This window comes from Zootermopsis nevadensis, unplaced genomic scaffold (genome assembly GCF_977971745.1).
Source record: "Zootermopsis nevadensis isolate Lab colony 2312 unplaced genomic scaffold, Znev_1.0 Znev_ptg000020l, whole genome shotgun sequence".
Lineage (NCBI taxonomy): Eukaryota > Metazoa > Arthropoda > Insecta > Blattodea > Termopsidae > Zootermopsis > Zootermopsis nevadensis.
The window spans coordinates 7112733-7139022 of NW_028259152.1; the positions used below are offsets into that span (position 1 = coordinate 7112733).

The following is a 26290-nucleotide window of genomic DNA, read 5'->3' on the forward strand; positions in this document are numbered from 1 at the left end:
TCCGAATGTGTCTCTCAAATGGTCTACTAACTGAAGTTCAGTGTTCAGCGCAAGAAAACGAGTGACGTGCTTACTAAGAAGAGCTAAAGCCGTTGAAATTACGTTTGACTCAAGTACTTCTTAAAGAGCGTCAAATGTATGTAACTTATGATTCCCGTTTGCTGTCTGTGTACCTACATAATCATAATTAGGAGACCTTTTTGCAACGAGGGTTAGTTATCGAGTAAAGGGTGATTTTTGCCATTCTGGAAACCGACAATGGATTGTGACTGGGTACAGTTTCAACAGTTCTCAGGCCGGTGGCTAAATGCGAAATACCTCTTGTCATTACAGTAACAGGTCGGTCTGGTGATAGGTTGGCCCATGAAATCAGTCACAGAAGCTGCGCGCCAGAAGATACCCCTACTCACTGTCTACAAGAAATCCAGAGGAGGATGGAACAGATAAATATTTTCAATGTATGATTTGAGGTTTTCACAGCGGTGAGTATGAAGATTCCTGTCTTCTGGGTTGTTGCGCTGTGTAGTCTGGTCGATGTTTGCCAACGTTTCGCAGGTCATACTGCCTCCATCATCAGGGCGATGAGTATGAAGATTTCTGTCTTCTGGTTGTTGCGCCGTGTAGTCTGGTCGATGTTTACCAACGTTTCTGAGGTCATACTGCCACATGAATCGCACTGACGACGGAGGCAGTATGACCTCAGAAACGTTGGTAAAAATCGACAGACTACACAGCGCGACAACCCAGAAGACAGAAATCTTCAAATCTTTTCAAGGTTCAGACAGTAGCCCTTCCCGCTCCACATCAATACTACTTATGAAATAACAGTTAAGTAGAACACCAGCCAACAATAATGACTGGAGAGTGTATTACTTTACAAGTTCATTATAAAACTGACAATGTTTGGACGCCGTTTGCTTCTATTTGCAAGAAATTAAAACTCTGCCTCTTTGAGCATGGAGGCAAAACTCCATTTATTCTAAGCTAGAGCTAATCGATCAGCTTTTACTCTCCGAACGAAAACATGGCCCTGTTGCAGTGTTAGACGAGAGAAAGCTACTTGTAACCAGTCAATCGAAAATCTATCATTAGGTTACGTGACGCAATATTATACCATATAAAGCTGTAATTACCATTTACATACAGTAGTATGGTGTTCTGTACAGGAACATCTCACTTCCCTTGTCATTATAGAAGGCCTCTTGTCCCGCCCTCGAAATGCAGTGAATAATGTAATCAGAATAGGTATTTAGTTTACGTAAGCCTCATGTAAAGTAGGAAGCATTGACATTCGCTCTGTCTCCTTCTTTCTCAACATGGCGTTTACTTTCCGGTAATCGAACCCGTAATACAGTTTGTAGCAGTTCATGTTACTTGTTCGTCTACCTCTGTTTCATTACTTACCAAGTCTGAACTCTATTCGTACTGTACCTCCTAACATGTACATCAGATGATAAATGTTTTTGCTATTCAACATTTTATGGAATTTTGCGATTCCCAAACCATCTGGCCTCTTCTATCTTCCTTATTTGAACATCCCTGTTGCACACGTAATCCCCGTTCATGTGTCAACATTTCAGGAGTGTGAATTATGAACTAGAAAACGATCTTAGCCATTTTGAATTATTCGCAAATGCCAAGGAGGAGAAGTCATGTCATTTCCATACACGGCATCACAAAAGAACACCAGTTCTATCAAAAGCATCGGACTTTGACACAATACAAAACTGTCAAAGCGCAGACATAGCCTTATTGAAACTTTCATATTTTCCACTAATTCTCCGATATCTTTCCATATATTTACGTGAATAAATACGTGGGTAAAGGAGATGCAGCTGCCTGACGACCTGAGAAACAAAGGACCACTTGGTCTCATCCTACGCCTTGAGCGCTGTGGCGGAATGCTATTGGATGCCTCTGTGATGACCAGAGCCTGGCGAGTTCTCATCTACAACATCTCGAAGGCCCTCACGGTATCTTGCATCATAATAGTGTCTATGGGATTCGCAGTGGAGTCCTACCTCACTCGAGACAATCTGGAGGAATTTGCAGAAAGCTTCGGTCTCTTCATGACACAGATGAAAAACTCGATAAAACTCATCTCTCTCTTCGTGCACAGAAAGAAAGTACTGAAGATGATTAAAGACGTTGAAGAGAACTTCTTTATCCACAACAAGGATCTCTTAGCCGAGGAACGTTCTCTGATCAATGGTTATCTGAGTCGTGCCAAGATATATGCTTTCATGTTTTGGATCCAGTGGGGAGTGTGTATAGTGTTCCAGATAACTTCCAAGAGGGTATCAGACAACGCTGTGAGAGAGATGCCGATGAAGATGTGGGTCCCTTTCGACACAAAACACACCCCTTACTACGAGCTGGGCTACGTGTACAACACGCTATTTTGTGTTGTTATCTCTTGGAATGTAGCACTTACAGACACGCTGTTCTTCGCCATAATCGTCTACACGACTGCACAGTTTGAGCTTCTCGGGATGTCTCTCAGGACCCTGAATCAAGAACACGAAGGTATTTGTTAGAGGGGGTGGGATATATCGTATTGAATATAAGCATTTTTAACATTCTATAATATAATGGCCCTTTAGCATTGTGATATGTTTTTAGGAAGTTTATATTTTATTCTCGCAGAAGGCCTTAGATTTTGATAATTTCTTTGGCATGACTTAAACTGGGATAAGATTTGTTGGTGTTTTAAGAATGGGGAGGAGGGGATATGTAGCAACGAATTTTGTAAACTACGTTTTATAAAGGCCACAATCTGGAAATTAAAGTTGAAGGAACAAACTGATACACTTAGAATTACTAACAACTTATGTGTAAAGGACTAAGGCAGAGTGTAGATTATATCTATAACTTCCGTTAATATGAGTCACTTAACCTTGCGTTGCTTAATAACCATCTAGTGTTCAGCAGTAACATAACCTAACATCTCAACGTTAATAAGACACCATTGTTAAGTCACTGTCATATCGCTGTGAACTCATCTTGAGCATTATATGTTTATCAGACTCCAAAAAATTAGTTCTTTTAATCATAACACAATTACCCATTGTACTTCGGTCCTCGTTGACAGTCTTCGTTCCAAAATCTCCCGACTCACAGATCCTGCACTGGATGTTTGGATGACTGGCTGTTTTGTTAATTACTAAGAAAACAGATATTTGGTACGGGTTTCGGAAAACTGAGAATCAAACTGGTAAATAATCATACCACTTATTTTGCAGGAAATCAAGAACTGGCGGCTACTTCGTTGGTGAGCAGAGAAAAAAGCACAACTAGGTGAGAGCTGTTTAGTGTAATTCAGTCCTATTAATTTCAGTGGTCAGAACAACTAGCCTGTGTGTGTGTGTATATATACAGGCTCTCTCTCTCTCTCTCTCTCTCTCTCTCTCTCTATATATATATATATATATATATATATATAGTACTGCCCTTGTAATATGAGCCGGGATAACTCAGTCAGTATAGTGACTAGCTACGGGCTGGACGACCGGGGTTCGATCCTCGACGGGGGCAGAGGATTTTTCCTCTAGCCTCTGCGTCCAGACCGGCTCTGGGGCCCACCCAGCCTCCTCTACAATGGGTACCGGGGTTCTTTTCTCGGGGGTAAAGCACAGCTGACCACTCACCCCCATCTAGTGCCGGGGTCAAGGAAGAGAGGAGCTATACCTCCACTCACCCCAAGCGCCTACATGGCGTATAGTGGGACAAACTTTACTTTACTTTACTTTTACTGCCCTTGTAATTGATTTTCTGCAGAACCTGAAGTTTCGAAGCCGTAATCTGTCACTGTCCTGAGCCAGCTCATCATATTACGACTCTCCCTACTTCATTCCTTGTCATTAATGTTCATGCTAAGATCTCATTTCATTCTTGATCTTCCAGATTGTCGATTTCATAAAGTTTTCAGGACGAAAATTTCTGTATTCGTGCATTACTCAGGATGAAAAGCGTTCCATTTATATAATCTGTACTCCCAATTTATCGTCAGTCACTAGTGTTTTTGTGTAATCAAATAAAGGGGGGGGTGCTGGAGTACAAACCACACATGGGGTAATAGAGAACCGAAGTTCTGGTAGGAAAATCTGAAGGGAAGATACTGCTTGGGAGAATTCTGAGCAGGTGGATGATAATATTAAAATGATAATGCTTCGTGAATCAGACGCAAATAAGTATATTTCAGCCCTTGAATTTACTACATTATTACTTTGATACCCAAGCGTCTAACAGATCCTACACATAGGTTTCATAAATTAGAGGAATTATTTTCCCGACTGAAAGACTGTCAGCTTCTCAAGAAAGAATCTGCCTCATGGAAATGGTTTGCTTGTGACTCCAACCCCAACCATATGACCATGAAATTATGTCTTCCCAGTTTTTACTCACAATCTCTTAATACTTGGTGCTACGTATGAATAACGAGAGAAGAGCTAATAAATTGTACAACTGCTTCATCCTCTCTTAGCCCCAAATATTTTCTTGAACATTGTTTTCATTCGAATTCTGGATTTTTTGCCTTTGTCCGCCGTCGAAAGTTTAAGGTAACATAAATTGGATTCTTCTTGAAGATTTCTGTCTTCTGGGTTGTTGCGCTGTGTAGTCTAGTAGATGTTTACCAACGTTTCTGAGGTCGTACTGCCTCCATCGTCAGGGCGATTTATAAACGCTGGTAAACATCGAGCAAACTACACAGCGCAACAACCCAGAAGACAGAAATCTTTATACTCACCGCTGTGAAAACTCAAATCTTACATGGATTCTTCTTCCGTCTTCATGAAAAGAGGGCGAAACAAGGACTCGAAGCCCGTCTGTTGGGCAGCCTGGTTGAGCTAACCTCAGACCTGAATATTGTAGTTTTAGTATTTTATAATTTAGACGATGGGCAAAATACAAAAACAATTTTACGTATTGTTCTCACTCACTTGAGCTTACTACTGTATACGTCTGCTGGTCTCTACGCGGGCTATAAAACAACATGAAAATTATATCAAGTCCTCTTATCTGATCCGTCGTAGGTAGCTTGTAGATACACAAATGTATTAGCCTTTACGACTACTATGAAACACGAAGTTACAACTACAAGCCGCAAAATGATTGGTTACCTAGATACAGAATTCAAGAATTCGTTCTTTGCGATTTCGAATAGGTCTACCTCATTTGCTTTGACATTCATATATTGTAGACACAAATCTACTATTGCGAAACTAATGAACGTAACATGTAATTGTGTAATCAGACACGCATTATTTTTAGTTGTATTTTATAAAATATACAACACATGGCAGAGTGTTTTATATTTATCTTCCAGAGTTCTCTTCTTCTGCGTATTTCTACATTTATTCAGTCCCTGTAGCAAAACATTTTTAGGACGGGTTCGTATCCAATTTTAAAATCGAATAAAAATTTTAATTCCGAATTAAATACTATTGGCGAGTTATCAGTTCCGTTTGATAGGTTCTTATCTTGTCTCTGTCACTCCGTACCCATGTCTAAATATCGTGTTTTACAACTGGTTTAACAGATATTTTGTAAAATTGTAGATGTGTACTCCTAGATATTACACGCCTGTTGCCACTGTGTTTTGTAATTAGTGCACTTAAAAGATTAAATGTTTTCTTTAAATCCAGGGCAGATCCCGTGCAGGTGGATCGACAAGATGACGACCAGTATCTGGCCCGCTGTGTGCAGTATCATCACCGACTCTTCGAGTAAGTGTACAAAGCCAAAACGGCCGAGGTTTCCAGTCCTTACGCTGGACCGGCTGTGCTGAGGAGGAGTCGTGAGTTTCTCAAGGAAAATGTCGCGAAAGTTCGTCCCTTCCCAAACCGTCATTCAAAATCTCTTGTCGGTTGTCATTGACCTCTGCGGAACCCAACCAGGTGACACTCCGTCCTTACACAAGGTGGTCGAATAGTCCTATAACCCATTCCTGACACATGTTCTATTTCTTCAAAGAATAAATTACATTGCTACCAAAAACCAATGTTATACAAAGTGTTGAAATGTTCACCGTGTTCAACAATAAATGTATCCACACAAAATATCGCCAAACACGGAATGTCGACCGGAACGGTCTGTCTTGTACACTACCTGTGTCACGGAATCGGTTTACCATTTGAGATAATGTAGATTTCTTTGCCTCAGGAGAATCGAGAAGATTGTCCCCAGACTCATTCTGATCAAGTATCTTGTAAGATGTTTAATGACGCCTTATGTTGCTGGAGAAAATAAAAACTTATCTTGAATAACTGAAATGTTACAACCCTAAACCTAACATAGGCCTGTTGTCCATTTAATTATGCAGTGACCTGAACTTTGCAGCTTTTACTTTATAGTCTGTTTTCCTTATTTTATAAGGAAAGACAAGCGTTTGCCATTATGGTGTCTATGTATCCTCCTTAATATCTTTAAAACAAATTTATGATTTTAATTAAATCTGGCATGAGTAGGCTTTTCATTCCACTAGGAGGCATATTTGAACTTTTTACTTTATTACTGTCAGTAATACAAACAAGGCGATCTGTAAAATTCTAATTTGGAAGTGCCACTTTTTATGTAGGGTCCTGAACTTATGAGTGGCAATAAAAATTGAAGAATGGATTTGTAATATTTGAGGTTTTCACAGCGGTGAGTATGAAGATTTCTGTCTTCTGGGTTGTTGCGCCGTGTAGTATGGTAGATGTTTGCCAACGTTTCAGAGACGTCATTAGGGCGATGAATCGCACTGATGACGGAGGCAGTATGACCTCTGAAACGTTGGTAAACATCGACCATACTACACAGCGCAACAACCCAGAAGACAGAAATCTTCATAATATGGATATTTTGTTAAAGCGGGGTCAGTCTAGCTTCTTTCTTTTTCTTCTTGTAGCAACGTAGAGCTCCTGAACTCGGTGCTGAGCCCCATTGAGTGCTCAGAAATTCTCACTGCTTCAGTGCTATTAGCCTTCGCTGGATTCCAGATCACGGTGAGCAAAATCCCACATGTCCAGTTCTATGATCTCATAACCGGACTAAGTTCAGGTAAAAGCTATAAGATTTACCGTGCATGATATTTAAATGGGCGTGTTTACACGCTTACATAAAGAAAGTCGGGCTTTGTCAGTAAAAAATAAGAATACTTTCAAGTGAAATTGGTGTGTTATTGTTCACAATCTCCAATCGACTGTAACTACGCAGTATCTCACTGAGCGAAATCTTACTAATTTTTTTTTTAATTTCACTCTAAATCTCCGGAATACACATAGAGTAGCTAACTGTTGTCTTTCCTTTGTGATGTGTGAGTGCCTCTAAATAGCATCGGAGACAGAATAAAAGCGTCAGTTCCCTTCATTCATGCATTCATGCACCACCACTTCAATTAGTTTAAGGTCAGTGACTGCTTCGTTTTGTCAGGGTGTGTTTTACGACCTCTGCAGGTTGTAGCCGACCCCGTTCACTTGCCTCGGCAGATCTCTTTCCTGGCTTTGGTTGTGTTGGAACTGGGCCTGCACTCCTGGTTTGCCGACAGCCTCACTGCCCAGGTAAGCAACAGTCAGTTCTCAGAACGAAGTATATGTTTACTAGTTGAGGTTTACACGACGGCGACTATGAAGAGAGCTGTCTTCTGGGTTGTAGCGCCCCGTAGTCTGCAGACGTTTATTAACGTTTCAGAGATACTTGCTGCCTCCATCATCAGGGCGACATCACATTGATAATATTTGTGGTAGGAAATTTAAAAGTACACAAATAGGAAGCCTGTAGTTACATCGGTTGATGAACAACAAACTAGTTGGTCGGTAAGCTACTTAGTTACTTGTTTTAAATATCAAACATTTGCCTCGTGTAATTTCAGACATTTCTCATAGTTGCCATGTTTTTTTCGTTACCGTTCAGACATTACTGTCCTACATCGTATAAATATTAAAGATCTGTCTTGTGTTTTGAACGAACAGAGTGAGGCTGTGTGCCAGGCTGCATACTCCAGCCCCTGGTTCCAGCACTCGATTGGCGTTCAGCGGACCGTCGCTTTCGTCATGATGCGGGCACAGCGTCCCGTCAGAATCAAAGCGGGGCCCTTCGCCAACCTTTCACTGGAACTTTTCGGCGCGGTAAGACAATAGGGGTATGGGTTCGAGACCAATTTTATATCCCATGGCTCTCCTTTGTCAGATAGAGGAATGCCGAAATGGTTCCCCACATTCGTGTTACTAGTGTGTTCTTCTAATGCAGCCCTCCTAAATACAAATATCAAAATTAACCTCTGCCTGACATGAAGATAGATGCAAAATTTGTCTTCAAAATTTTACCAAAATAAATATGGTATCTGCCACTTCTTTGTATTTACAGTTTTCACTCTTGTTCGATTCACAAAATTCGGCCATGCCATTTAGTTTTTAGGATATAATGACAAAACCTGTTTATTATCTTGTAACTTAAAAAAAAAACGAACGTAACGTGTGTGTAATGTTTCAACGAGCTGGAGAAGAATAATAGTTTCAACACAAATATTTTCTGTCCGTAAATGAAGTAAATTTACTAACGCCACTGGTTCTCTTTTTCAGATCATGCGGACATCATATTCATACCTGACGCTGTTGAGACAGGTTTACGACGAGGATTAAGTGGAGTCCTCAGGCTGAGATGGCATCCTCAAAATTAGAAAAGCGATTTAATTTGACAAGTGGCTGTAATTTGTCAATTAGTAGATAGCTTTCAATCAATTATTCTCCGTTATTCTGACACGTATTTTAGATACAGCCTGTAGTCGTAGACTATGTGTGATTTTACGTTTTCAAGACCATAGAATTATTCAGTAAATGGGGCATTTTTTATGTATGAAGCAATACAAAGCTAAATTTTATCTAAAACTGAAGCTACCCCTTTTGTGCACTGGACAACTAAGTTTTGGTACAAAAAAATCTTACGTAAATAAGGTAATAGCATAATTCTGACACAGTAAATTCTGATGAAAACGGAATGTCAAGAGATCTGAATAACGTTTCCATGTAGCACTGAGCTTTTGTATACAAACACTTCACAGTGCATTTATGATCGAAACTGTAATACTATTGGGTCAATATCTTACTGCACTTCGGATCACTATTTTGCCATAACTGACTGCCCTTGAAATTTTGATAGATTCTTAACTATCAAAGAAATTCCCCACATTTTATGGAACATCAAGACCTATTATTATGTTTACAGTAAGCTCTCAATAGACCTTAACTTCAGACACACGAATAAAATTTTTCGAAATTTTAAGTAAAATCAGCGTGAAGGGATGTCTCAGTGATAGAATACAGGTGTTGCTGTTGGTTTGTCATAAGTAGTTACCTGGTGTAAAAGTGTAAGATTTTATTCCAGCAAGAGGAATGTACATATTTGAAGAAGAAAGAATGGAAAATGCTGTTTGTTAGGACTTAACAGTAGCGCCGCTTCTGACGGAGCGGACCGAAAAGGAGTTCGCCGAAGCATAATTCACTGAAAGCAGTTAACTGCTGACTGGTTGTGAGCCCCTGGAATCAAGCCTGAGTACCACTCCTGTCAGTGATTCTAGCACGAGGACCACCGTGAGGTCAAGTTGGTGTGGAGGGTTGGATTGCAACAGTCGATACCTCCTCAGCAGGGCCGAAAGGATTGCCTTCATTTCAAGCATTGCGAACTTCAGGCCTGCAACGTAAAATGAAGTTGTAAGGGAATTGGCTGGTAAGGAAAATTACTTTTCGTCTACCGTAGGTCCTACCGAGTTTGATAGAAGTCTGTTAGGTATTTTAAACAATACTACGTGTGGACTGACGCGACATTTTCTGTCCAGGCATCTAACGTAGGAAATTTATTTATGTCCTTGCCCTAATTAAAACATTAAGTGAACTCCTACTTCAAAATCCCGTGTCATCAAAAACTGAACGAAATATTGTAACTTATATATGGTCAAATAAAGCTGTCGGGGAGAAATGTAGCTCCTACTCGGTTTAGACATCAGGAGGTGAGTGGTCAGCATCACGCCCCGTCCGTACTTTACCCCGCAGAAGGAACCTTGATATCAATGGATACGAGGCTGGATGACCTCAAATTTTTTGGACACGAAGGCTAGAGGAAAAATCCTTTGTCGATGATCAGACCCTGGCCGTCCAGTCCGTAGTCTGACAGAAAACTGACTGAACTATACACCATCTCATAGATAAACAAATAAATCCTGCAGGGTTTTCAGCTTTTAACCATACAATGCACCACATACCTAAACAGTTTCTCGGGCCAGCGCTAAATGGTATGTAGCAGTAAGGATGTCTTCCCAGGCAGTTTTCCGGCAAAAATCGATCTGGATCGAATTTTTCCGGCTCCGGAAAATATTCCGGGTTCCGGTGTAACATGTAAGGATTGAAACCGACGTTGCAGCCGGCAGGAAGTACATAATCACCTGAAAGATGGAACGGTATCTTACGTTATTTATTTAGCCGATAATCTCACAGCGTTATGTAAACACTGAAATGTATTTGTACTTTTAAATTTTTACTTTTCGGGCGATTCAATTTGTGTGGATGACGTGCACAGGCATGCAACATCCAGAGAGGAGATGAGGAATTTGTACAAAACTTAAGCTGGGAAAGGAGGGAAGATATCGCTGGAAAATCCGAGGCATAGATGGGAGGATATTAGAATGTTTCTTAAAGAAATAGAGTGGGAGAATGTGGACTTTATTAATCTGGACAAGTGACCGGTTCTTGTAAACACTGCAATACAACTACTTCGTAAAAGACAGGGAATTACACCAACTATGAACTTATTAACAGGGTCTATGCTCCATGGAATTTTTTTACAACAGGTTGCTTTATGAATGATGGATAGGGAGAGATATGGAACAAAATTGTCGTGACCTTGAAGATATTGTATCTTATTGTCTACAAGAACAGAGGGAAATCACGAAAATCTCCCAAATGTATAAGTCTGTCGTGTTGCCTGAACTGTAACAGTTAACACATACCCATGGGCAAGTCTTCGGTTACAAATCGTCCGAAGACAGGCACACTTGGGAACAGCCTCAGCGTCTCCTTGATCACCTGCTCCAGATACTTCATTTCCTGGAGGTCGCGTAAGGTCGCGTCGCGATTCGAGTCACCAAATATCTCTCTTAACTCCGACACTACTTTTTCCTTAATCGACAGAAAGACATGTAAGATATTAAATCAAGTTGAATTATTGCAGATCTGGCCACTAGTCAACTGTGAACTCGAATGAAATGGGAATAGCCGTTTCAGTATTGTTGTTGTTTTTATTATTATTATTATTATTCCATTTATTCACCACTTTATAGGGTATTTATTTCTATGTACCAATCTTCTCGTAGGCGTACAGTTTTTAGTCCAAATACATCTTGATTTAACAGTATAAGACCGCAAATTTTGAGTGAGTATTTGCGTAAAAATAATGTAATCATTAAAAAATATGCAAAAATTTTACTGGAACATTCAAATATAATCTTCGCATCAACGCTAGAACCTTACTATACCAAGTTGTCTAGTACCCAGTACGGAAAACCTAGCAAAGTGTAGGTCTCCTTTCTGCCTGGGAACTGTTTCAAAAGTATCGGAAAAGTCATGAGCATTAACTTACGTTTCTCTTCAGAGAATTCAGATATTTTGGTGCCTTTGCCTAATAGACATCTGGTACAAATATATGGGAAGACAAATAAAAGTAATATGCGGACAAATACGACGTAAATGATTGTGACTGGAAGTATGACGCCATCTGTACGCTTACATCGTTTCCGGGTTGGGTCTCAGAAAGTTAATGCCCTTGATATCTTTGCACAGAGGGCATAGTGATTTCATCATCCTTATGCATCCATGATTTGTAAAACTTGCACGTCCGTCCCATGTAATGACGCTCTCTGCGAAACTCTTTCACTATTTCCGTAGTCTGAGCTTCCTTGTATGATGTTATAAATTTGGATACACCTGTTCATTTATTGTACTTTGTGTTCTGTGAAGTTTATGAACATTGGATCACGTAACCGACGACTCTGTATGTGGTATAGTGCGCTGTACAGTTCTTCCTTTCGCTCGCTGCAAGTGTTATTCATTTCGACGTTTTTGTAATTTGTGATTCATTACTCACCATTTATGTGGACTGCATCTACAAATGACATTTAAAACCCTTGACAATGAAAAGTGTCTGTATTAAGTGTACGTAAACTTATTGTTTCTAAGCAGTGCAATTAACGTTTGTAAATGTTCACCTTGAAATTTATTTATGGCTATTAGTAAAATTGGTGTTTTGTCATTTGTGACTGGGGCATTCGTACTCTGTGAACGAGCAAAAAGAAAAATTCTACCCACCCGTATGAATTCATGGCGTGCTGTTTGATTAAGTGTGAGAGACCTTTACCTGTACTTTTGATCGGATACTTAACAGTAAGTGAATTAATTGATAGTTCACTTGGTTGGTTAGTCCGTTATTTAGAGCTGAATGGATATTTGGGTATCGGGTTTATTTTTCAGTTAAATGTTTTCTCTTATCTCTGTGTCACCCGTTACCTTTCAAGCAAGTGAGAAGCAAATGGCTACGAGTTTTCCGTTACCTGAACGTCTGGATTTTCCGCAAGGCACCAGCAGCTGAAGCTGAGAGCAGACGTTGTTGTGTCGTGGCCCTGTATAACATTAAATTTGTATCATTCAACATTATTAATCTGTGAAGAACACGGACAGACTAGTGTTATAGATTCTTATTTTCATATTTTTCTGAACATTTGGAATCTTAACTCGTTGATTAAACCTGTACGTTTGACAAATTCTGAGAGATTTGAAACATGTTTTCGTTTTCATATAATAATGGATATTTAATATATATGAAGGCAGTCCTACTGGTTCTGTTGTTTAGCCGTTGTATTCGTCCTATAAATTCCTAAGTTTTCATTTCTTCTTTGATTTTTTTCCTTACATAATTTATACATTATTCAAAATAATAATAATAAGTTTTTGTAAGTATTTACGATACTTGTTTTGCTCAAAATATTTTCATCTGTACAGATTTGGTGCAGCCAAATTTCCAAATTTATAAACTATACGAATCATGTATCGATAATTATAAGCTGTAATAGCTCAGCAGTAGGTTACCATATTCCACACATTCAGTAATTGGCTTCACGATTGTGTGGTTTACATTTCTGCTTCGTATTCTACAGTTTCCAGGTTAAAATCTCGGCCCGGAGACCGGATATCGGGACTGGCATTTTCCGTTGATTTTCTCAGTCTTTCCGGGTAAATGTACAGATAGTACGTTAAACTGAGCGACAGTCGCATCTGTTCATGTCTTGTCAGATTCCGAGATCGTTAATTATCCACCATTCCACTCCGCATAGGTGTACTCTAAGGAAATTTAAGGCGTCGTTAAATAATCTACAAATCAATCATGTGTTTAGTCAGTCATTGCAACCAAGTTGCCAATATTTAGTTTGATCGTTGTGCTGTTAGTTTCTTTTTTCAACAGTTAATAAAAGACAGCCTTAACGTAATTTTTATTTTACCAACTGCAGTAGATTAGCGCCATATAAATTTTCAGGACATAAACAGCTTTGGCTCAGGTGTTACTAAAGTGATGATGGGAGACACGGAATGTGCAAATGCAGGATAGCATACAATTTCATGACATCTGCAATTTATATAACATCGTTAGACCAGCTCACCGCCAACATAATGGTGTCTACTTCTTCCTGCAGCTCTTGGTCCGTTAGAGTAGCGCCATCCCTTACCGCCTGAATCATCAGGTCAAGGAACGCGTATTTCTGCTTTGCCCCTGAAATTAGAACACACGATCACCAGCCTGGCAAATAGTAGTTTTGTAAACGCGGGAATGAACTTATGATTTTCATAAGAGGCGCGGATTTTTTTAGTTAAAATTTACTACCAGCCTCTCAAAAAGGACTCTCCTTCACGGAGTTAGGTGCTTAGTTGCCGAAACGTCAAAATCTGTACACTTCAGTGAGGTCTGTATTTTACGAGTATATCATATGCTGTTTGAACGAAAAGAACTTTTGTAGATAAAATCTATAAACTTAAAATTATTCATTGTCAGGACTTTTTCCATCGTCTGTTCTTTAAAATCACGACGTTTCGGAGGCTGATTCTGTCTCCGTCTTCAGGTGAGAGTGACAGAGACTAGCTCTATCTAAGGGACCCAACAGAGTAGGTTCCTCTCACATGAAGACGGAGACAGAACCAGCCTTCGAAACGTCGTGGTTTTAAAGAACAGACGATGAAAAAAGTCCTGACAATGAATAATTTTAAGTGTAAACTATCGTCGTCAAAACCCTTTAGAATTGAAAATCTATAAAGTTTGTTTAAGCCAACGAATTCTCTGTTAGACTTTTCTGGAGATGTAGGTCAATCAGATACCAATGTCGTGCAGATCAGTTTCTTGTTCCCCCGTCTCGCTGTTGAGTATCTGTTCCTTCCGGCTCTTGATAACTTTCTTGGTCATTCCGTGCAGAACCGTGAGGCACTTCTTCTGCATGCGGCCCAGAGACGAGAGGGCGAAGATCGAATCTAGATGCAGCCATGGCATGAATGCCCGACGGAACATGGCGTCCCCCAGACTGCAAGAACCAGCGATTGTCACTGGAGTGACTGGGAAGAACTTTATTCTAATCGGAGTCGACTACATTAAAACATCGATCGCAAGTTTTTCTCGATGCTTTTCTAGTGATTAAAACAGGCCTATTCTAAATAATCATCGTGAAATAATTCATGCAGGTCTACCCGTTTTCCATAATTCTGTTTCTTACATCTGCACACTGTTCACATAGTCCGAGGAGCTGTCCAGCTGAGCGTTGATTTTCACGCCCATTGCAGATTCTGCAACGAAACAAGTTAGACAGCATCACGCATTGAGGCACAGTGCATATTTAATTTCCATAATTTAACGAAACTATGCGTGTCTGTTTATATATTCACCCTTATTTATTTTTATTAATTTATAAGTCGTGATAGTTATAAAAAATTGATGATTATGAGCGGAAGGGTTGTGTTTGGATTTTCGGCAGGATCAGGGATTTTACTCTCCCCCATATTATTCTGAGAGATTCTGAGGCCACTCAGACTTCTGTTCTGTGAGTTTCGGGAACTCTTTCTCCGGTATAAATCTGACCACCCATCTGAACCTGACGCCGACATCTAGAATCTGTAGAGTTTTAATTTTACCGTCAGCAAGAAAGACGATATCATGATAAACAGATATAAAATGAATCATATAAGAATGTAGTAACGTTCAAATATTTGTGAAAAACAGTAACAAATTTAAAAAATACAATACGTGGATAGATTACTGTCATTCAGCAGAGAATCTGTCGTCTTCCCGTCTGTCTGAAACGTAAAGATTAAATTGAGCAAAATCTTAAGTTCATACCCCTATTTGGCTGTGGAACTTGGTCAGTCATAGTAGAAACAAAGCCACAAATTCAATGTAAGAGAATCAGGGCTTGAATCGAACCGAACCGTAAACCATAAACCGAACTGCATAATTCTGAACGGAGAATTTAAAATAAATTGTCTAAACCATCAACCTGAACGAACAATTTCTTAAGAATCAGTTCAAATCTTTAATATTTTTGACATGAAAAATCAGATATTTCCTGGACCTGTTTCACCTGCAAGTATTCCAAAAACACAGATAAACGAAATCCAATTTGTAAAACACACTCTCTTTCGGTTTGGCATTTGCAACTTTACGTGTACATTATCAGTAACAGTTCTCTTGCTATGCGAAAAGTTACTTTCTATTGGTAATGGTTTGAAAGTGAGCTGTTGAAAGGAAGCTGTAATTTGTTGGCCAGGCCGGAAGTACGATAAACTAATGCAAGAAAATCAACTGTTTTGTGAGCTGTTAACTGTCTCTGCAGAGTGGATGGATGAATCATTATCGTGACTACAGAGTGGTTATAGTACTGTGCTGGACTGCAGAAATTTTCTGTGGTAGAGTACCAGTAAATTAAATATTTTTTTGTAAATTGTAATCACATAATTTAGCAATTTAAAGACAATTTTGAAACAGTTTTATAATTTAATATGATGGTCCTATTACGATTTAGCAATAAAGAACCCAGGATTAATTGGTTCGTTTGGATTCGCAACGATTTGTTCTTCATTCGGTACAGTTATGCATATCATAAGACCGCCTGACGATCCGTCTGTCCACCCATGGCCTAATGCTAGACCCTAAGCATTAGTATTTCTGGTAGAGGCTACACGATTCCTCCATCTGTGGAGATCTACAGTTAGTTTAAATTATTAATGGATCCTACTTATAAACGTGTTAGTTGACGCTAAGGCTGGAATACGACTGTGTTGTCACAAGGGAATAAAAACAAGGACAATAAACCGAATTTAACATTCTTGCTTCGTATTTCGAGACCGGCTCTTCTGACTGAGGTTTTTGTACTTTTCCTCAACCAATTCAGGTAATGACAAAATAGCAGTACAGGGCCATTGGTTCAATTCCAAGACACAGCTATATCCCAAGTGGCAATAAATGTTATTATTTATTACATAATTTCCCCAGAGCTTATACTTTTATGCCAGTTTTGCGAATTATCATGTGTGGAAGGAAATTCTCACCTGAAACTGCATGTTGCAATCAAATTAAAACACGTCACTGTCCCGAAATCATCCTCAGAACCTATGTCTTACCACCGACATAAAAATGGACAAAATGAATAAGAAGAATATCCAGCTTTAACTAACTGTAATTTTGTTGTTGTAGCAGTTGCTCACCACAAATGACGTCTAGCGTGACGAGGTTCATGTAGGGGTAGACGTCGAACCCAGGACCGCCTACGTGTTTAGCCAGACGGTCCAGCAGGATTGCGGAATTTGCGTTGAATATATGCACGAACTTGTCCAGGATCTTGACGTGGAATGCTGGCATGATGATTTTGCGGTGCCTCTTCCACGTCAAACCTACAGAAAAGTTACTCCATCAATAACTGGCTCACTTTATTTCATCCGTCTTGGATTAAAAAAAATTTCAGAGAATTTTGTAATAATGTGTTCTTCTTTCTGATAATAGTCCGCGTTTCACACTCATATAAAATAACTGGTCACATTATTAGACTAGTCACGTATTTTACCTTGATATAAAGTTTTTGGAACGAGCCGAGAACATCCAGCCAGCGATATGACTGGTAATGCTTGGGTGACCTTAGTTCGTGTCCCGGCAGGTCAAGAAACTTTTTCTTCTCTCCTGTTTTGTCCAGACTTCCTGTAGGGTTATTAATACTCGTATCTAATTGGTGCTAGGGTAAATAAACTGGATCTCGAAGATTATCACTCTCCTCCATCTAATGCCGTGGTTATGAATTTACTTCTATTCCGCCATGACGTGGTTCTTGGCTAAACTTACCAGAGTTGGTGAGCATCCCCTTTCCTAGCCACGGCTCCCCGAACTTGTAAAGAATTGCCTTGTCTATAATTTTGTTGCTTCCTAGTATTATCTGCAAACAAAATTTAGAATGATACCACTCGCTTCTTTTAGACAGTACGAGTATTTTATTGTATTAATTTATATTACTTCACTAATATTAAAAACTACCCGCATTACTCCATGGCCTTAATGTAATTTCTGAACGGGAATTGGCCTGCGAGGAAAAAAGCCTAAATAAAATTCGTAGGTATCTAAAAACTACAAATATACGAGGTGCGATCGGAAAGTTTCAAGACTGCGCGTATAGAAACCCGTACACTTATCTCAGGTATTAAATTCATCCATCACCCTCGAAGTAGTTCCCCTGGGAGTGAACACAACGATCCCAGCGCCGCTGCCAAGCCTGGAAGCATCCCTGGAAATCTTTCTTTGTCAGCCTGTCAAGCACCATCTGCGATTCTGCCTGAATCTCTTCTATCGTCTCAAATCTCCTTCCCTTTAGCTGAATTTTCATCTTTGGGAAGAGGAAGAAGTCACACGGAGCTAAGGAGGGTGCGGGATGACGGCCATGGTGTTTGAGGCCAAAAACTGCCGAACTTTGAGGGCGGTGTGCGCTGGCGCGTTGTCATGATGCAGCAGCCAGTTGTGGTTGCGCCACTTTGACGGCCGCTTCCGTCCTTTAGAATCAGCTGACAGGTCCCATAGCCTATCCCAACAAAGTCGCACAAGCCGTTGATGGTACGACGTCGATCTTCGTGAATGGCCTGCCGAATCTTCGTAACATTTTCGGGCGTTGTGCTCGAAGATGGTCGTCCAGAACGCTCGTCGTCATCGACAGAGGTTCGGCCATTTTTAAAACGTGAATGCCACACAAACGTTTATGCACGACCCATTGCGGACTCCCCAAATGCTTGCTTTAACATTTCATAGGTTTCCGTAGCCGTTTTGGCGAGTCTTTGGCAAGAGATTCAGGCAGAATCGCAGATGGTGCTTGACAGGCTGACAAAGAAAGATTTCCAGGGATGCTTCCAGGCTTGGCAGCGGCGCTGGGATCGTTGTGTTCACTCCCAGGGGAACTACTTTGAGGGTGATGGATGAATTTAATACCTGAGATAAGTGTACGGGTTTTTATACGCGCAGTCTAGAAACCTTCCGATCGCACCACGTAATCTCATACAGTGCCTTCCTTTTCCCTGTTTTTTTAAATAAAATACCGAAAACAGTTTTGCAATGATACGAATATTTGCCAGGGTTTCAGTCTTGACCAACGCAGCGGCGCTGAGTAATCACTTGATGGATTAAATTGTTGCTAAGCAACGAAATATCTGTGAACATAGATTGTCTTTGGTACTAACAAGATATCCAGGTGGAAATATAGACAATTAGACGATTGCATTTTATTGATGTGCATAGGCTGAAGATGCTGAATATCAGTGTTTCAGTAACTTAACTGTGCGTCACCTGTGTTGTCCGCCTTCCTCCCAATCCTCATGTACGGGAGATTTGTTTAAACCTGGACAGTAGACATGAGTAATGCCACATTCAACGGCGCTTTGGTCATATGTTAAGAAGAGCTGAATGACTTACTCACCTCGATATATTTAGGATCTGCCAAAAGGACAGCCAGTACTGGGCCGACCCAAACACGTGCAATTGGCCCGTGTGTTCCAGTCAGCCACATCATGTAGTCAAAGAACTCTGGAAGCACATTCAGAACACGTCATGTCAGTACCTATCCGATTCAGATAATTCTGTATAATGGATGAAGAGTTCTGAAGGGTAGGGCCATGTAAGTGTTGCATCCGCGTAGAATTTATGCAGACCTACATGTTGCATGTCGTGTTGTAAAGCTACATGAGAAGTAGGTCATCAGACCAAAATTTCTGTCACTGTACATGTCTCTAAATACACATGTCATCTATTGTTGTATACCTCATCGTCATTCCAGTGTCCAGGATTTCAATATTTGAAACATGGAAGAGACAGACCTACTTATTTCGCTAATAGTGTTACAAAGAAGGGCATCTTTTCCTTCAGAACTCTACAATGAGACTGCCGCAGTAGTAAATTTTCGTTTGCGTAACAATGAAGTCTGTTTTTCTGTGTTTTGGTGCCATGTGGACTTGTCAGTAGACACCAGCATTTCGGAGAAATATACTTTCTCCATCTTCAGGACTGAAGATGGAGACAGTGCACAGCCGCTTTCTCCGCATCCTTTCCAATTCATAACACAGAAAAGGAAGCACAGTGGATACCAGATGGTCGGGGTGCTAGGGTCGTTATTCGTCAACTTCTTATTCATCCGCTGAAGACAACTTAGGAAAATAAGAACACCACAAACAATTTGTAGATTTGATGGCGATAATTTTACTCAGTTAACATATCACGTGATGGAAAAAGGATTGAAACGCTTGGAGATCAGTGAGATCCTAATTCTTTATTACTCTTTAAATTTTAGTTCGAAAATGCTATTACTAATAAATTAATATCAGTTGTACAATATTTGTGAAGTGTAGTTACCCAAGTAAGACGCGTTACATGAAAGTTATTAACTAATCATCCTATAATTTGACACTATATGCATTAGGCATAGTCTGAGCTGCTGATAACAATATTGAATAAACCACAATTAATTTATTCTTCTTTCCTCGTTTAAAACCATCCTGTAACAACACGCAGTTGATAAAACTTTGTTTAAAATGGCTTTTCTTAATTCGTAGTTTTGATCTAATGTCAAGGAGATAAATCTCACGGACTATGTAACACGAAAATGTGTTGTGTTATTGATTGTGGCGGTTTTGGATGGTAGAATATCTAGGTGATGCATTCTTATATTCCTATATTGTTTACTAGTAAAGTATTGACATGTTGTTGGTATTGAGATGCCAGCTTGTACTACCAACAAAGTGCCCAAGATGGATGAAGTGACAGCAGGCCAGAAACGTCACATAATGAGGACCTCCATACTTGGAGTTTTACAAAATGGGCCTATTTTGAATGACCAAATCTAAGGAGGATGAACTTGGAGGGCAGATGAGAAATGTGTGTAAAATTTTGATTAGGAATCCTGAAGGGCTTGGAAGGCTGATGAGAGAGTAAAAATAAAATGGAACTTAGGAAAATGGATTTGTAGGGTGAGGATTGAATTGAGTTTAAGACTAGGATTAGTAATAAGCTTTGGTTTACATGGTAATAAACCTTTGGTTCCATGAAGTGCGGGTGAATTTCTTGATTAACTGAGACTGTAATATCAAGGATTCTGCATAATGGAGTTAATGAAACGCCATGTTAAACGATGAAAGAGACATTTGTTTATGGTAAGGAACTACTAGAATAGGATTAGTACCGCCAGATTGCAACATAGTGAGTGAATTACTTGCAAGAAAAGCAAAGAATTTCACGTTACGTTTCGTGCTGGTGCCGAATTTCAGGGCATTTCCAAATAGCGGTTGTGTCTGAGGTCCCGGAATCTTCTCCGCTTTCTCTACCAGGGGGCGCATTTTGGCACGATAATGTTGCAGTACTAAGTAGAGGGCAGCAGCCACCAGACTGAGTAACAGTAACAGCATCTTGAATCTGAAACAGAAGTCACGTGTTTGAAATACTTAAATCTTTTCTGAAAACCTAGCTCCGTTTGACAAGCTTTGTAACAAACACTTGCAGTTTCCCGTCACGTCTACGGAACAGAATTAATAGAATGGTTGAATGCTCCAGTTTTTGCCGAAGTTTATCTTTTCATCATTTCATAAATGGAAAGAAGTCCTACTGGTACTGAGCAGGATCTTACATTTGAACGAGTGTTTTGTTGTTATGCAAACGTTCGTTAATGTGCAACCGCGTCCTTTTTGCACCCAATGCTTCAATTACACAAAATCCATTGGAAGGAACTCGTTACTTGACATGTGCAGTTTGGTTCCATGGCCATACTGATGACTTACCTACAAATTATGTATACGCCGGAACGTCTCCTTTCTCTTTCTCTCTTTCTCTCTATCTCTCTCTCTATCTTTTTTTGTTCGTTACAACTTCGCAACAGTTTGGAAGTTTTGAGAATTTGTCTTGCAACTTTAATGCAGCTATAACTTGAAATGTAACAGTCATGAATCACATATAAGTGCGCATTGTTACTTCCCGTCGATAGGCAATCCATAGAGTTTTTCTAGAAATGTTGGTATTGTAAAACTCATCTTGCTGACCTGCAAACTATTCAGTAAGCAAAGAGTTTTTTCGAAAGTGCTCCATATCTCAGCACGTGTCTTGATAAGTTACATACTTAAATATTTATTCAAGCTTCCAAAGAAATATTCATTGAGGAGTTTAACCGGAAATTTTCCCTACATTCACTCGGCGAAACCGTCCACAATTTTTGTGTTGTGTTCTTTGAAAAACGTTAGTCGTTTAGCTCTACCCAGGAGCAGCCCCGCAGAAAGAATTTAGCGTCGGTAATATTTAAAACAATTCTTTAAATATACATGCGTACTAAAATATCTATTTGTAAATAGAATTTCTTAGAACACAGGATTCTTTCCAAAAAAAATTCCAGAATACTTCGCTACTAAAAATTCTTCTCGCTTGATAATGCAACATAACCTTCCCGTAAGTATCAGTTTAGGTACATTTAGGTTGTGCATACAGTCTAATGTGTGGCTCTAAACTTTATGATATATGTACTTTGCTACCTTCCAGTCTTTTTTTTATAGTTCCTTATATTTATCCGCCTTCTTGTCTATTTTAAGTATAGGAAGTCATTTTAGATCCGCTTTCGAACTACATCCCGTTCACTACAGTCTGTTCTACAAATATTTCCGCTCGTAGAAGAGTATGTTTTATTGTAAAACACGCTCCCAGAATTGGTGATAACTTAGAACAAAACTACATAGCACCGAATGAAGCAAGTCCTCACAAATCAAAAGCAAAATGTTTACAATGGCGCCTTCTTAATAGCAACTATCTTATTTTCTTATTTGCGAAGCACCAACCTCCTTCCGAGGGCAGAGCGTCTGATTGTCAAATATCGAAAGCGGAAGTAAACTTAAGATTATTATCCTGTAGCTACGGTGGCTAGTTTACGAAGTAAAACGTTTGAATTAACGCTGCTGCTGCTGTTGCCATCATCACCATCATTATGGGATTCATTAATAGATGTTTTAAACTGTTCTCTAGAGGGAAGAAATCACTATTCGGAGTGAAAACGTTAGTAAACTTTTTTCTGTAGGAAATTTAACATTTCCTCGGAAACTAAGGTTACGTCTATGCATTAAGTACAAGCTCATGAAAACCAGTTTGATCGAGATGTTAGTAATTCTACTTCGCGTTAGGGAAATCTGGGTTCGAATCTGGGCCTGGTTACTGACCATCCTGACTAAGTTCTCAGTTAATTTCTTCAACCAATACAGGTCATTTCTGGGAAAGTTCCTCAGAAAAGGCTAAAACCGACTCCTTTCACGTCGTCTCCATTTGTTAAATCCAGGAAAGGCGCGTTTTATACAATTATTAGATGTTATGTTGGAGGTTTGAAATATGATATTGGCACGTGAACCACTGAAGCTGCTGGCCCATGCACCTTGGTATATAGAACGAAGGTTGAGACTTGGAGCAATATAAGATATTTTCCACTGAACGAACTACGTACCCTCATTTCACCGACCGAAACGGCTGCTGTGGGATGCAACACATTTCATGATTCGTAATCGCCCCAACAGTCGACGCCATAAGTCCATAACATATAGCTGAGAAAGCGTCTCTTTCGTACAAGCAATACATTGTATGTGTAAAAGTGTCACAATATAACATATTAATTCCATTGGTGTACGAGGTGCGATCGGAAAGTTTCTAGACTGTGTCAATAGAGGGCGAATCGGATGTAGTACTAGCTTCTGCCGCTAGGGGGTGCGGCCTACATTCATAGTGAATCAGTGTGCCAGCCGGCATCATCGAATTAGCATTTGTTTCTTAGTTACGGGCGTTTTGGTAGTGCATTACACCAACCCTCCTGCGATTTCGGAATGGCGGATTTTCATGAACAAAGAGTGTGCATCAAATTTTGCCAAAGACTCGCCAAAACGGCTACGGAAACCTATGAAATGCTAAAGCAAGCATTTGGGGAGTCCGCAATGGGTCGTACACAAACTTTTGTGTGGCATTCACGTTTTAAAAATGGCCGAACCTCTGTCGATGATGACGAGCGTTCTGGACGACCATCTTCGAGCACAACGCCCGAAAATGTTACGAAGATTCGGCAGGCCATTCACAAAGATCGACGTCGTACCATCAACGACTTGTGCGACATAGCCTATGGGACCTGTCAGCTGATTCTAAAGGAAGAACTCCACATGCGACGCATCGCAGCCAAGTTTGTGCCAAGGCTCCTGTCTGAGGACCAGAAGCAGAATCGATTTCTCGTTTGTCAGGAGCTCAAAGATCTTGCAAGAACCGACCCCAACTTCCTTTCTAAGGTTATCACAGGTGATGAAAGCTGGGTTTACGGGTACGATCCGGAAACGAAGCAGCAATCTTCACAATAGAAGAGATTCAGGCAGAATCGCAGATGGTGCTTGACAGGCTGAAAAAGAAAGATTTCCAGGGATGCTTCCAGGCTTGGCAGCGGCGCTGGGATCGTTGTGTTCACTCCCAGGGGAACTACTTCGAGGGTGATGGATGAATTTAATACCTGAGATAAGTGTACGGGTTTTTATAGGCGCAGTCTTTAAACTTTCCGATCGCACCTCGTATATAATTTAGGCTATCTGAAACGTTTTGCAATCCCCTGAAACATAAAACCGTCCTCACACAAGGTCACTACTAGGTGTAACCTTCATTCAGTCCACATTCCCAAAAACGTTTTTATTAATATCCACTTTAATATTGCCCTCACAGCGACGTTCTGTTTTTCTAAGTGGCCTCTTTCCCTATCTTTTTGTAAATGAATGTTGCGAGTCCATAACCCTTCTACACGTACCGCCAATGTCACAATGCTTGATTTATTGGCAAACGTAAAACATGAAAGTTAGATTAGGGAAACAAACAATGAAGAAATATGTGTTTCTGTTCTTTTGTGGAGTTACTGGCCTACTCCAGCATTTGTCTCTCCTCGAATAGTTTGCAGACTAACTAATAAGTCATTCACTTTGTTTTGGTTTTTGCTGTGACTGTACTCTGCAGTCTAAACTCGTAACTCATGCATAGTTGTGTCAACAAAGCAGTTGAGAATGCGTTATTTTCACTTTACAAAATAAACAAAGTGTTACTTCACAAACTGTAAAAGAAAGCATGATTCAGTTATGTGCCGACAAGTGTTGACAAAAAAATAAAATAGATGGCATGTCTTACATCAGAATTCCCGAACTGGCGATCCGCGGACCACATCCTGCCCGAGGCCGGTTATAACCAAGTACGCGAAATTATTTGTTAATGTATTACAAGTTATTACAAGTATTTTTTTTTTATTTTTGCTCTAATTGATTAGAAGAAGTCATGATTCTTACCTGTCTGCTACAAGTGCCACACATGCTACTGACTTCAAAACCCTATTGTAAAAATGAAATCGTTCCAGATAGAAACTGTCAGATATTATCTATTACAGGATAATATTTCAGATAATATGTACATCCATAGGAATTTGTGTATGTTTAATAAAAGTGTATTTGAACATATACTATGGTAATATGTCATTTCTGAAGAAAAAAACAAAGTAATTCTAAATGTGACGAAAACTGGTTATTTGTCTTCAAAAATAGTACCACAAGGAGTTTCTTGGCACTTGGGTCTAACACGAAGACTATTATTCTGAGGGAACACACGTTATGGACCATCCCAGTTTATATTATAATTGTGTATGCACGACTAGGCATTAATATTTCAATCGGTGGATCAAAATGGACCACACAAAAACCATATCCTTGAATAATATGCATTATGCACGTTCCTGTCATATAATGTGTTGTTTTCAAGATGTTTGTCTGATATTGGCTATTAATTGAAAAGGCATTTATCGTCAAACACCCACACAGCAGAATGAAACTCTTACCTGTGTACGTCTTGGTTTACAACAGCTGGTCTGCAGAATCCATGAAGTCCAACTGACTCCCTACCGAAAGCTGAGGTAACTGAAACTAGTAGAAAGTGGCGCAGAGTGATAAACGGGGCCAGGAACACATCGCAGCTTCTCAGAATTTACGTAATTCGATGTTCCGAGTTCGAATCAGTTCTATGGGTATATTTCACGTGAAGGTTAAGCCAACGAAGACTTAAGCCCACACTAAAAACTCGTTAATTCCAAGCTATTAGGCCATTTAGTAAATCTGAATGAAGCACTAAAATATTTTGTCCTTTATTGTGTCAGAAATTCTTCGTAAGACTCCTTGTTAGTGTCTCCTTGCAGTAGGCTTTACCGACGTGGAAGTGGGCTATGAGGTATTATTGCAACGATAAGGTTGATACAGAATTAGTGCTGCCACGTTTTGTCACGTCCAGCTAGCTGTTAGTTGCTCACAAGGTCGAGATCCGAGGGTCTGTGTTTTTCATTTATTGTTCACCAATATTTTGTCTCCGCCATTTACAACACGCGACCTGCAGTCCTTTCGCATAACGGAACATGATCCCATCCGTCTGCATAATGAATCCTACAGAATAGGTGTCGCCCCACCTTTTTACCTGAAGAAGATTGAAGATCCAGCCTTCAGAACGTAATGATTTTTAAAAACAGACGATGTGTAGTCCAAAAGAAACAAAGTAGTAAAAACGCCTGCATTCTTTCGGTGTCAACATGCTGCCTTGTTTCAATGGAGGTGCAGACGCAATAAGATGTGTCTGGCTGCACACAACCTGGTCAGTGGCCGGAACATAATAAATTTTTTCAAATCAGAACCACGCCCTCGAC

At 39.9% G+C, this 26290-nt stretch overlaps 2 protein-coding genes across 3 annotated transcripts; one reads left to right on the forward strand and one right to left on the reverse strand.

Annotated features, from left to right (window-relative positions):
• The first annotated feature begins 1274 nt into the window (after positions 1 to 1274).
• Positions 1275 to 9225, forward strand: LOC110827703 (odorant receptor 49b). The gene is made up of 7 exons (XM_022059592.2): positions 1275 to 2526; positions 3243 to 3297; positions 5646 to 5726; positions 6890 to 6986; positions 7437 to 7541; positions 7953 to 8108; positions 8562 to 9225. Exons 1-7 carry the CDS (start codon positions 1830 to 1832, stop codon positions 8619 to 8621), a joined length of 1251 nt encoding a protein of 416 aa, XP_021915284.1. The 5' UTR covers positions 1275 to 1829; the 3' UTR covers positions 8622 to 9225.
• Positions 9226 to 9339: 114 nt separating this feature from the next.
• On the reverse strand, positions 9340 to 25588 carry LOC110827723 (cytochrome P450 4C1). 2 transcript variants are annotated; one of them, XM_022059632.2, is made up of 12 exons: positions 25439 to 25588; positions 20819 to 20988; positions 19004 to 19110; positions 17392 to 17482; positions 16764 to 16949; positions 14780 to 14849; positions 14391 to 14590; positions 13682 to 13791; positions 12578 to 12646; positions 10982 to 11150; positions 10238 to 10417; positions 9340 to 9669 (listed from the first exon to the last, which is right to left on the reverse strand). In XM_022059632.2, the coding sequence occupies exons 2-12, from the start codon at positions 20979 to 20981 to the stop codon at positions 9491 to 9493; spliced, it is 1524 nt and encodes a 507-aa protein (XP_021915324.1). In that variant the 5' UTR covers positions 20982 to 20988; positions 25439 to 25588; the 3' UTR covers positions 9340 to 9490. The 2 variants fall into 2 exon arrangements, with proteins under 2 accessions (XP_021915324.1, XP_021915325.1); XM_022059633.2 differs by lacking the exon at positions 25439 to 25588 and adding an exon at positions 21200 to 21324.
• Positions 25589 to 26290: the final 702 nt, after the last annotated feature.